The 13,035-nt window shown below is 56.1% G+C and overlaps 1 protein-coding gene across 1 annotated transcript; it reads right to left on the bottom strand.

Moving 5' to 3' along the window:
* Window positions 1-1,932: 1,932 nt before the first annotated feature.
* Window positions 1,933-8,258, bottom strand: LOC133358715 (voltage-dependent calcium channel gamma-2 subunit-like). Its single transcript, XM_061577153.1, has 3 exons — window positions 8,173-8,258; window positions 7,420-7,560; window positions 1,933-2,868 (listed from the first exon to the last, which is right to left on the bottom strand). Exons 1-3 carry the CDS (start codon window positions 8,240-8,242, stop codon window positions 2,195-2,197), a joined length of 885 nt encoding a protein of 294 aa, XP_061433137.1. The 5' UTR covers window positions 8,243-8,258; the 3' UTR covers window positions 1,933-2,194.
* Window positions 8,259-13,035: the final 4,777 nt, after the last annotated feature.

The following is a 13,035-nucleotide window of genomic DNA, read 5'->3' on the forward strand; positions in this document are numbered from 1 at the left end:
GTGGGGGTGTGTGGGGGGGGGTGTCTCTTGCACGTGGCTTCGTGTCGTCGTCGTCACCGGCACTGACGTCACACAGCAACGCGTGACGTCAGATCACCCCGAATGGGGGTGGGGGTTGTGTGTGGGGGGGGGGGGGTCTCTTGCACGTGGCTTCGGGTCGTCGTCGTCACCGGCACTGACGTCACACAGTAACACGTGACGTCAGATCACCCCGATCGATCCACTGATACCACACGTGACTCCACCCCCGACTCCACCCCCCCCACTACTCCACCAACAATAGGTGGAGTTTGACTTCTATATTTGGGGGGGGGGGGGCGGGGAGCGGGTGGGGGGGGTTCGCTTGGTCCCTCCCATTAGGAATTGCGCGTGCATATAATTATTATTTACTTTTAATATTAATTGTAAACTACTGGAAATAAATTAATAAATTGGCCCGGTTTTGGCGGGACGTTGACTTGCCACATCCCCCACACCCCCTCCCCTCCCCCCCTCTCCCTCCCCTCCACCCCTGTATCCACGGCGTCTCGCGTTCGGTACAACGGCAACACACGATTTTGCAAACAAAACAAACAACAACAACAACACAACAATCCGGTGGGGGGAGGGAGGGGGCGGGGGAAAGTATGAAGCTTCTGACATCGCGACGGGAAATATAAATTAAAAATTTATTTTATGTTTATTTTATTTATCAAATAATAGTTATAAAATAAATATAAAACATGTTAAATATTTATTTTATTTATAAAATAAATATTTGTAACATTTATTTTATTGATAAAATAAATATAAATATTTTATATTTATTTTAGTTATAAAATAAATATTTTGTACATTTATTTTATTGATAAAATAAATATATTAAATTTTATCTATAAAATAAATATTTTTAATATTTATTTTATTGATAAATAAATATAAAATGTGTATTATATTTATTTCATTTATAAAATGAATATTTTTTTATATTTATTTTATTTATAAAATAAATATAAGAAATATTTTATATTTATTTTCTTGAAATATAAAAACAAATATTCATTTTATTGATAAAATAAATACAATACGTATTTTATATTTATTTTATTAATAAAACAAATATAAAAGAATAATACATACGTCATCTTTACTTTATTTATGAAGCAAACATTTATTTATTTAACTTATATTTATTTTATTTACAGCGCACAGATTTCCTCCCCGTCTTCCCCCACGGCACCTCCTGCGCCAGGTACAGGGCGATGTCGCCGTCTCTCTGTGTCCACGTGTCATCTCGCTCAAGTCAACCCACGGCGGCTCCTGCTGGCTGGGTCATGCTCACGTGACCTCCCGCCCAGGCCTCCACGTGCACGTAGCCTGGCACAGGCGCCGCAGTGACGTCACCGCCACTTGGTGGCGAATTGGTCGGCAGTTTTTGCGGCTTGGGATGTGTCATCCCTCCGGGCACTTTAGAATAACCGCCCGCCATCCACCGAATGAGTAAACAGTTCTGCAGCGAAATGAATCCCCCTACAAACAACAACAACAACACGAAGCCAACATGCCGTTCCTTCGCGAGTGTCACAACCAACTCCTCCTCGTGCCCATCACAAGTCGCTGGGCCAAAGTGTCGCCTTCGGGATTCCGGGTTGGCAGAAAATGTCATTTCCACGGGGAGACTGACGCAGAGGGGGGCGGGGGGCGGGGGGAGACGACGAGACTGGAGTTGAGAGAGGGAGACAGAGAGGGCGGGGAGAGGGTGAGAGGTAGGGAGGGAGGGACGGAGGGAGAAAGAGAGGGAGGGAGGGAGGGAGGGAGGGGGGAGGGGAGGGAGGGGGGGACAGAGGGGAGGGAGAGAGGGGAGGGAGGGAGTGAAGGGAGGGAGAGAGGGGAGGGAGGGAGAGAGGGGAGAGAGAGAGGGGAGGGAGGAGGGGGAGATGGGAGGGAGGGGGGGGACAGAGGTGAGGGAGAGAGGGAAGGGCCCTCGAAGCGTGGTGGTGGTGGGGGGTGATGAATGAGTAACTATCCACACCGCTCAGCTCCATGACGGTGTCACATGACCTGGGGGGGCCCCGTTCTACCGGACCACCTCGCAGCTCAGCATTTGACAACAGAGAGGTTGGAGGTGAAGGGGGGGGGGCGCCCCCAGCTCAAAAGAACAAAAAAACCAACAACGCCGCCGCTCTCCGCCAGCAGCTCTCATCAGCGCGGACGATCACACCGGCGTGGTCCTCCTGTTGGCCAGGCTGCTGCTCAGCAGGCCCTCCGGCAGCTCTTTGTGGACGCAGTTGTGGACGTGCAGGAAGCCGGCCTCAGCCGCCAGCCGCTCGGACGAGCTGAGGTAGGACGCGGGTCCCAGGATGCCCTTGCCCACACCGTCCCTGTTGGCGAGCGCGTACATGGCCATGTCGTTGGCGGACTGCTGCTGCTGCTGCAGCTGCTGGGAATGCGACAGCGTCAACGCCACCGGCGGAGGATGGAGAGGATGGTGCGGGGGAGTCACGTAGCCCTTGAGAGCGGCGGTCCGGTCGTCGTCGTCGTCGTCGGAGCGAGCGGCCGCGGCTGCCGGGCCGTCGCCTTCGCCGCCTTCGTCGTCGCTGGAGCGCGAGCTGGAGCGGGAGCGCCTGCGGTAGCGGTAGACGTAGCTGGGCAGGCGCGCCACGGTGGACCTCTTGAGGAAGTCGGGGCGGAAGCGCGCCCGCTCCAGCCGGTGGTTGTCGATGTAGATGCGCACGGCGAGGACGCCGACCATCTCGGCGACGACGAAGGAGAGCGCGCCGAAGTAGAAGGACCAGCCGTACGAGTAGCTGTTCTTCTTGGACTGGCTCTGGTTGGGGTCGCCCACGTTGGCCGAGATGTAGACGATGATGCCGATGATGTTGCTCAGGCCTGCGGGGCGAGAGGGAGAGACGGAGAGACGTGGCGCGCTCGCTCACTCACTCACATGCTCACCCAGTCGCTCAACCACCCACTCACACAACTGTAGTGACATTGAATGAGTCACTGTAGCGCGTGGCGCTGGGGGATTGGTAGACAATGAAATTACGGGTAGCAGCCCGTTCTACCAGTTGGACCCGTGGGCCAAACCCGGACCCTTCTGGGGGATCCAAAAGGGTGCGTGGCCGAGGGCGGTGCCTGGCTACGCTGTGGAGAATAAAGGTGAGCTCCGACTCCGAGTCGGGGCCTGCTGCTATCAGGAATGGAACTCGTCATGCTGCTGTCGTCGTGGTCTTCACCTCTTCAAGCTGAGTCTGGAAGCATGTTGGCTGTCCCGACCCTGTATGGAGTTGTCCCCTATGCCTGTGAGAGCTGGAATTAACAAGATGGATAACGTCTCCTACTAGTATCTCTGAATTAGTACACTACATTTGGTGTCAGAAGTGTTATCGAAAGAAAAAAGTTTTTGTTTTAGCGTTGTTGGGAATTTATTTTCGAAATACTTATGGGAAGAATAGGCTATGTCAAAATCTGCAAAGAGGAGGTCCTGCATCAGCATATCCTCGAGCGATGAGGGTTCCCGGGCAGCCCCAATAGCCAGGACCCCGGTGGGGGTCCCGGAGAAGCGGTCCCGGCGGGCAGCGGGCGAAGGATGATGATCCCTCGCTGCCGTCGGCTGGCGAAGGCCTGCGGGCACTCAATGCATCGTGGAGCTGCTCTACGCGGTGACGGCGCTGGTGGGGCAGCTGGGTAAGGAAGAGCCGGTGGAGGGGTCTGCGACTCGGGGGCAGCGAACAGGCGACTCCGCCGTCACTGACAACCAATGGTGGGAATCGAGTCCCGCAGAATTTAACCTGCCGCTGACAGCTCATCCGGGGGCGCCTTCCCTCGCGCAGCGGCTTCCGTTTATTAAGGAATTTTCGGCTGCGGGGGGTGATTGGGCGGCCTTCTGGCGGCGTTTCGCCGCCACTTGCGAGCTCACAGCATGGTCCGACGTGGAGGTGCTACATGTTCTTCCCACCATGCTAGATGATGCCTTCGCCGCGTTTTTTCCCATTCCCCAGGCGGACAGGGCAATGCTGCGGCAAGCATACGCACAGTTTGGGTTCTTTTAACCCCTTCAAATAGAGTGGTTCGTGGTCTCACTTTGATAGGGGCCCAGATGATAGTCAGGGGGATTAGGAGCCCTTCCTGCAAATATTAAATGGTGGGCTGGGTACCGCGGTCATACAGGCGGGTACGGTGTTGGCCCACATGACAGCGGCGTGTTGTGGAGAAACGGATGATGTAACCACTTGGGTCGTGGCCGCGGTTGAACGGGATGCGGTGTTGGATGACTCGTGGATGGATCCGTTGTGTGTGGGTAATCCGGATTTGTCGTGGGAACAGAGGGGCGAGTTGCGGGCATTGCTTCGGGAATTCTTTGATGTATTTAGTAAGGGTAAATTTGATGTGGGCTGCACGTCCCTGATGCATCACCATATCGACACGGGTGGCGCCGCTCTCATTCGTCAGAACTAATTTCGGTTTAGACCAAAGGAGAAGGACTACGTTCGTTAGGCGTTCGATGAGATGTTTGCCGCCAATATAATCTCCCCATCCACCAGTCCGTGGGGTGCTCCCATAGTCCTGGTTAAAAAGAAGGGCGGGAGTTTGCGTTTTTGCGTAGATTTTCGGAATTGAAATAAAGTCTCCGTGGCAGACACGTATCCGCTCCCACGGATGGATGATTCGTTGAATGCCCTGTCGGGGGCGTGGTTTTTCTTCACCCTGGATCTATTGTCGGGGTTTTGGCAGTTGCCCCTGGATGAATGTTCAAAACCTAAAACCACGTTCTGGACACCGCAAGGGCTGTTTCAATTTAACGTGCTTCCGATGGGGCTTCACTCGGCTCCGGCCACGTTCCAGCGACTAATGGAGTTGGTACTGTCTGGGCTCCAATGGGAGTCATGTCTGATCTATTTGAATGCCGTGATTGTCTTCGGTCGCACGTTCCGGGAACATCTGCAGCGGTTGCGTGCGGTATTTGTTAAAATGCGGGTGGCTAATTTAAAATTCAAGCCACAGAAATGTTACCTCTTGAAAAAATCGGTTCACTACCTGGGTCACGTTGTTATCGAGTCCGAGATCGCCACGGACCCTACAAAGACTGCGTGTGTGAGTGGCCGACCCCCACGTCGGTGGGTTAGGTCCGTAGTTTTGTGGGGTTTGTGTCGTATTACCACCGCTTCGTGCCCGGGTTTGCAACAATCGCAAAGCCGCTCCACGTTCTCACGGCAAAAAGCCAGAGGTTTCGGTGGGGGAAAGAGGAGGAGGCCGCATTTGTTATGCTGCGAGATGGCCTTGTTCTCCACCTGCAAAAATATGACCCCGATTTCACATTGCCTTTTGTGTTGGATACGGACACCAGTGATACCGGGATCGGCGCCATATTGTCGCAGGTGGAGAACGGATTGGAGAGCGTGGCTGAGTGCTGTCCCCTGCAGAGCAGCGCTATTGTGTCACGCGCTGCGAGTTGTTGGCTATCGTGCACTTTGTCCAGCATTGCGAATGTCGCGTGAATATTGTTGTGTTCGTCGTCCCGCTATGTGACATATAAAGGCCAGCCGGGACGGCTGTTTTTTTCATGGGGGGGGGGGGGGGGGGGTGATGTAGTGACATTGAATGAGTCACTGTAGTGTGTGGCGCTGGGAGATTGGTAGACAATGGATTTAGGGGTAGCAGCCCGTTCTACCAGTTGGACCCGTAAGATCCAGAAGGGTGCGTGGCCGAGGGCCACACTGGGGAGAGTAAAAGGCGAGCTCCGACTCCCAGTCGGGGCCTGCTGCCATTGGGAATGGAACTCGTCATGCTGCTGTCGTCGTCGTCTTTGCCTCTTCGAGCTGTGGGTCTGGAAACATGTTGGCTGTCCAGACCCGGTATGGAGTTGTCCCCTATGGCTGTGAGAGCTGGAATAAACAAGATGGATAATGCCTCCTACTAGTGTCTCTGAATTAGTACACTACACACCCACACACCCATCCACTCACCCACCCACTCAACCACCCACCCACACATCCAACCACTCACCCACCCACTCACCCACCCACCCGCACACCCACCCATATGCACACCCACCCACTCACTTGTACACCCACCCACCCACTCGCACACCCAACCACTCACCCACCCACCCACAAACCCACCCACTCGCACACCCACCCACACACACACCCACCCACTCGCTTGCCCACCCACTCGCTCGCCCACCCACTCGCTCACCTACCCACTCACCCACTCACCAACCCACCCACTCATCCACCCACTCACCCACGCAACCATCCCAACGCTGATTTAAAAAAATATATATTTATCTGCAAATTACAAACTCAACTCTTTTTTCTTTTACCGTGTTAAGTCCCCGACTGAGCAACGTAGTAGCTTTTCTTTCAGAAGCAACCACGTGGCTATCACAAATGGTAGCCTCAACGAAGTCTCTAATCGTCATCATCATCACGTGGAAATTCATGGCAGTAGCCAAATAACTCCGTGATGTCGATTCTAAACGCGGGGCGATGGGGGGGGGGGGGGGGGGGGAAACCGGAGGACCCGGAGAAAAATCCACGCGACCACGGGGAGAGAAAGAGGGATCGAACCCACGACCTTCTGTACACCAGGCGAGGCAGTTAACATCTCATCGCCACCGTGATGATGATGACGGAGAGAGACACGCAAACTCCAAATATACAGCAGCAGGCGTCAGAGTTGGGATCTAACCCACGACCTCCTGTACACCAGGCGAGGTAGGTAACATCTAATCGCCACCGTGATGATGATGATGAGAGAGACACCAAACTCCAAATATACAGCAGCGGGCATCGTGAGGGTCGGGATTGAACCCACGACCTCCTGTACACCACTAACACCAGGCGAGGTAGTTAACATCTCCTAGCCACCGCAGCAGCATCAATATCACCCCCCACCCACCACGCTCCCATCCTACTTTGAAAACCGTGGCAGCACCCTCTTGAAAAGATCGTCTCTTTTTATTTCCTCCACCCCCCCCACCCTCTGGGAGGGAAGCGACAAAGCAGAACGAGGAGAGGGTGAACCAAGCCCGCGACACGACATGTTGCGACACGATACGACACCACGTGGCACCACACGACACTACGTGACACGACACCACGTGACACCACACGACACCACGTGACACCACATGACACCACGTGACCACACGACACCACGTGACACGACACCACGTGACACGACACCACGTGACACGATACCACGTGACACCACATGACACCATGTGACCACACGACACCACGAGGCACGACACCACGTGACACGACACGACACCACGTGACACGACACCACGTGACATCACGACACCACGTGACATCACGACACCACGAGACACGACACGACACCACGTGACACGACACCACACGACACCACGTGACATCACGACACCACGTGACATCACGACACGCAACCCGTCGCGGCCACACAAACACCGACCTGCCGACACGAAAAATATTCCGGCGCTGAGGACGACGTTGTTCTTGGACTTGTAGAAGCGACTGGCGGCGATGCTGAGCCCCCCGAAGAGCAACAGGGTCACGCTGAGGATGGGGAAGACGCTGGAAGCTCGCACCACGCCTGGCACGCGGACACACGCCGACCCGAGGGGGGGTGGAGGAACAGATGGTCCCAATCATTACGTTTGTGTCTCTCTCTCGTCTGCCTCTGGCGCAGGAGAGCGTCTCATTTCCGATCGTGCATCCGTCGAGGGATTTCTTTCTTCTCATCGTACGGATTAATAGCGGCGGATTAGCAGATGTTATTTTGGATGCGGTTATCCCGACTCGATCGTCTGTTCGGAATCAGGAAGCGGATCGTCGTCCGTTCCTCGTCTAAAGCAGTGAAGGCAGTGGCAGAGTGTTTATGATGTTGGCAGTCGATGGTTTGGTTGATGATGATGACGATGATGATGATGTAGATCATAACGATGATGATTATAACGATGGTAACGATGATGATGATGATATCGATGATGATGACGATGATGATATCGATGATGATATCGATGATGATGATGACGACGATGATATTGATGATGATGATGACGATGATATTGATGATGATGATGATGACGATGATATCGATGATGATGATGATAACGACGATTATGATGACAATGATAACGATGATAACGACGATGATGATAACGACGTTGACGATAACGACGACGACGAAGACGGAGCCACTCACGTAGCAGGTACTCGGCAGAGTCGGCCTCCATCTCCGTGTCGTCTGGGAGGTGATCGATCTTCTTGCACATCCCCTTGAAGGAGCCTCCACGGAGTCGGGGGGGGGGGCAACACACGAGCTCATGGGTTATTATTTACACAAAGACAAAGGACCCCCCCCCCGTGTAGCCTCGACAGACTGTTAGGGGCAAGTGCTGTGAGCGGCTGGTAGGGGTTCACTGACAGGGGTAGGGCTGGTAGGGGTTCACTGACAGGGGTAGGGCTGGTAGGGGTTCACTGACAGGGGTAGGGCTGGTAGGGGTTCACTGACAGGGGTAGGGCTGGTAAGGGTTCACTGACAGGGGTAGGGCTGGTAGGGGTTCACAGACAGGGGTAGGGCTGGTAGGGGTTCACTGACAGGGGTAGGGGTGGTAGGGGTTCACAGACAGGGGTAGGGCTGGTAGGGGTTCACAAACAGGGGTAGGGGTTCACAGACAGGGGTAGGGGTGGTAGGGGTTCACTGACAGGGGTAGGGGTGGTAGGGGTTCACTGACAGGGGTAGGTCTGGTAGGGGTTCACTGACAGGGGTAGGTCTGGTAGGGGTTCACAGACAGGGGTAGGGCTGGTAGGGGTTCACTGACAGGGGTAGGGCTGGTAGGGGTTCACTGACAGGGGTAGGGCTGGTAGGGGTTCACAGACAGGGGTAGGGGTTCACAGACAGGGGTAGGGGTTCACAGACAGGGGTAGGGGTTCACAGACAGGGGTAGGGGTTCACAGACAGGGGTAGGGGTTCACTGACAGGGGTAGGGCTGGTAGGGGTTCACAGACAGGGGTAGGGGTTCACAGACAGGGGTAGGGGTTCACAGACAGGGGTAGGGGTTCACAGACAGGGGTAGGGGTTCACAGACAGGGGTAGGGCTGGTAGGGGTAGACAGACAGGGGTAGGGCTGGTAGGGGTTCACAAACAGGGGTAGGGGTTCACAGGGACAGGGGTAGGGGTGGTAGGGGTTCACTGACAGGGGTAGGGGTGGTAGGGGTCACTGACAGGGGTAGGTCTGGTAGGGGTTCCACTGACAGGGGTAGGTCTGGTAGGGGTTCACAGACAGGGGTAGGGCTGGTAGGGTTCACTGACAGGGGTAGGGCTGGTAGGGGTTCACTGACAGGGGTAGGGTCTGGTAGGGGTTCACAGACAGGGGTAGGGCTGGTAGGGGTCACAGACAAGGGTAGGGGCTGGTAGGGGTAGACAGACAGGGGTAGGGCTGGTAGGGGTTCACTGACAGGGGTAGGTCTGGTAGGGGTTCACTGACAGGGGTAGGGCTGGTAGGGGTTCACAGACAAGGGTAGGGCTGGTAGGGGTTCACAGACAAGGGTAGGGCTGGTAGGGGTTCACAGACAAGGGTAGGGCTGGTAGGGGTTCACAGACAAGGGTAGGGCTGGTAGGGGTTCACTGACAAGGGTAGGGCTGGTAGGGGTTCACAGACAAGGGTAGGGCTGGTAGGGGTTCACAGACAAGGGTAGGGCTGGTAGGGGTTCACTGACAGGGGTAGGGCTGGTAGGGGTTCACAGACAAGGGTAGGGCTGGTAGGGGTTCACAGACAGGGGTAGGGCTGGTAGGGGTTCACAGACAGGGGGTAGGGCTGGTAGGGGTTCACAGACAGGGGGTAGGGCTGGTAGGGGTTCACTGACAGGGGTAGGGCTGGTAGGGGTTCACTGACAGGGGTAGGGCTGGTAGGGGTTCACTGACAGGGGTAGGTCTGGTAGGGGTTCACAGACAGGGGTAGGGCTGGTAGGGGTTCACAGACAAGGGTAGGGCTGGTAGGGGTAGACAGACAGGGGTAGGGCTGGTAGGGGTTCACTGACAGGGGTAGGTCTGGTAGGGGTTCACTGACAGGGGTAGGGCTGGTAGGGGTTCACAGACAAGGGTAGGGCTGGTAGGGGTTCACAGACAAGGGTAGGGCTGGTAGGGGTTCACAGACAAGGGTAGGGCTGGTAGGGGTTCACTGACAAGGGTAGGGCTGGTAGGGGTTCACAGACAAGGGTAGGGCTGGTAGGGGTTCACAGACAAGGGTAGGGCTGGTAGGGTTCACTGACAAGGGTAGGGCTGGTAGGGGTTCACAGACAAGGGGTAGGGCTGGTAGGGGTTCACAGACAGGGGTAGGGCTGGTAGGGGTTCACAGACAGGGGTAGGGCTGGTAGGGGTTCACAGACAGGGGTAGGGCTGGTAGGGGTTCACATGACAGGGGTTAGGGCTGGTAGGGGTTCACAGACAGGGTAGGGCTGGTAGGGGGTTCACAGACAGGGGTAGGGCTGGTAGGGGTTCACAGACAGGGATAGGGCTGTAGGGGTTCACAGACAGGGGTAGGGCTGGTAGGGGTAGACAGACAGGGGTAGGGGCTGGTAGGGGTTCACAGACAGGGGTAGGTCTGGTAGGGGTTCACAGACAGGGGTAGGTCTGGTAGGGGTTCACAGACAGGGGTAGGGCTGGTAGGGGTAGACAGACAGGGGTAGGTCTGGTAGGGGTTCACAGACAGGGGTAGGTCTGGTAGGGTTCACAGACAGGGGTAGGTCTGGTAGGGGTTCACAGACAGGGTAGGTCTGGTAGGGGTTCACAGACAGGGGTAGGTCTGGTATGGGTTCACAGACAAGGGTAGGTCTGGTAGGGGTTCACAGACAAGGGTAGGTCTGGTAGGGGTTCACAGACAGGGGTAGGTCTGGTAGGGTTCACAGACAAGGGTAGGTCTGGTAGGGGTTCACAGACAAGGGTAGGTCTGGTAGGGGTTCACAGACAAGGGTAGGTCTGGTAGGGGTTCACAGACAAGGGTAGGGTCTGGTAGGGGTTCACAGACAAGGGTAGGTCTGGTAGGGGTTCACAGACAGGGTAGGTCTGGTAGGGTTCACAGACAAGGGTAGGTCTGGTAGGGGTTCACAGACAAGGGTAGGTCTGGTAGGGGTTCACAGACAAGGGTAGGTCTGGTAGGGGTTCACAGACAAGGGTAGGTCTGGTAGGGGTTCACAGACAAGGGTAGGTCTGGTAGGGGTTCACTGACAGGGGTAGGTCTGGTAGGGGTTCACAGACAAGGGTAGGTCTGGTAGGGGTTCACTGACAGGGGTAGGTCTGGTAGGGGTTCACTGACAGGGGTAGGTCTGGTAGGGGTTCACAGACAGGGGTAGAGGTTCACTGACAGGGGTAGGTCTGGTAGGGGTTCACAGACAGGGGTAGTAGGGGTTCACAGACAGGGGTAGGAGTGGTAGGGGTACAAAGACAGGGGTAGGGGCTGGTAGGGGTTCACACACAGGGGTAGGGGTACACAGACAGGGGTAGGGGTGGTAGGGGTTCACAGACAGGGGTAGGAGTGTTAGGGGTACAAAGACAGGGGTAGGGGCTGGTAGGGGTTCACACACAGGGGTAGGGGTACACAGACAGGGGTAGGGTGGTAGGGGTACACAGATAGGGGTAGGGGCTGGTAGGGGTACACAGACAGGGGTAGGGGCTGGTAGGGGTTCACAGACAGGGGTAGGGCTGGTAGGGGTTCACAGACAGGGGTAGGGGTGGTAGGGGTACACAGACAGGGGTAGGGGCTGGTAGGGGTTCACTGACAGGGGTAGGGGTGGTAGGGGTTCACTGACAGGGGTAGGGGCTGGTAGGGGTTCACTGACAGGGGTAGGGGCTGGTAGGGGTTCACTGACAGGGGTAGGGGCTGGTAGGGGTTCACAGACAGGGGTAGGGGTGGTAGGGGTACACAGACAGGGGTAGGGGCTGGTAGGGGTTCACTGACAGGGGTAGGGGTGGTAGGGGTTCACAAACAGGGGTAGGGGCTGGTAGGGGTTCACAGACAGGGGTAGGGCTGGTAGGGGTTCACAGACAGGGGTAGGGCTGGTAGGGGTTCACACACAGGGGTAGGACTGGTAGGGGTTCACAAACAGGGGTAGGGGTGGTAGGGGTTCACAGACAGGGGTAGGGGTGGTAGGGGTTCACAGACAGGGGTAGGGGTGGTAGGGGTTCACAGACAGGGGTAGGGCTGGTAGGGGTACACAGACAGGGGTAGGGCTGGTAGGGGTACACAGACAGGGGTAGGGCTGGTAGGGGTTCACAGACAGGGGTAGGGCTGGTAGGGGTACACAGACAGGGGTAGGGCTGGTAGGGGTACACTGACAGGGGTAGGGCTGGTAGGGGTACACAGACAGGGGTAGGGGCTGGTAGGGGTTCACAGACAGGGGTAGGAGCTGGTAGGGGTACACAGACAGGGGTAGGGCTTGTAGGGGTTCACAGACAGGGGTAGGGCTGGTAGGGGTTCACAGACAGGGGTAGGGCTGGTAGGGGTACACAGACAAGTTGAGAGTTACGCTCCAAGCAAAATGTCGTGAACCACTTCCCTAGAGTTGACCTGGAGCATCGTTTCACGACTCGATCCGTGCGCCCAAATTCAATGATGAATCAGGTGAGGGGGGAGTGCGTGAGTGGGGGTGAGTGGGTGAGTGAGGGGTGAGCGAGTGAGTGGGGGGGGTGAGTGGGGGAGTGAGTGAGTGAGGGGTGAGTGGGGGGTGAGTGGGGGAGTGAGTGAGTGGGGGAGTGAGTGGGGGAGTGGGTGAGTGGGGGAGTGAGTGAGTGGGGGGTGAGTGGGGGAGTGAGTGAGTGGGGGGTGAGTGGGGGAGTGAGTGAGTGGGGGGTTAGTGGGGGAGTGAGTGAGTGAGTGGGGGAGTGAGTGAGTGGGTGAGTGGGGAGTGAGTGAGTGGGGGAGTGAGTGAGTGGGGGAGTGAGTGGGGAGAGCTGGAGACACGGAGGAGGCGGAGTGGGTGCTGAGAGCGTAAAACACGAGAGAAACACAGCCCCAAGCGAGGGAGGGAGAGAGGGAGGGAGAGGGGGGCAGAGGGGAGGGGGAGGGAG

Source organism: Lethenteron reissneri, chromosome 63 (genome assembly GCF_015708825.2).
Source record: "Lethenteron reissneri isolate LAM-NWPU_2019-01 chromosome 63, ASM1570882v1, whole genome shotgun sequence".
NCBI lineage: Eukaryota > Metazoa > Chordata > Hyperoartia > Petromyzontiformes > Petromyzontidae > Lethenteron > Lethenteron reissneri.

Excerpts from the sequence above, each read along its gene's own strand:
- LOC133358715 (XM_061577153.1), bottom strand. The coding sequence starts at position 8,242 with ATGTGCAAGAAGATCGATCACCTCCCAGACGACACGGAGATGGAGGCC. Across the intron at positions 7,561-8,172 it reads CTCTGCCGAGTACCTGCTAC|GCGTGGTGCGAGCTTCCAGC; the intron begins GTGAGTGGCTCC and ends TCCGCGTGCCAG. Across the intron at positions 2,869-7,419 it reads AATATTTTTCGTGTCGGCAG|GCCTGAGCAACATCATCGGC; the intron begins GTCGGTGTTTGT and ends CTCGCCCCGCAG.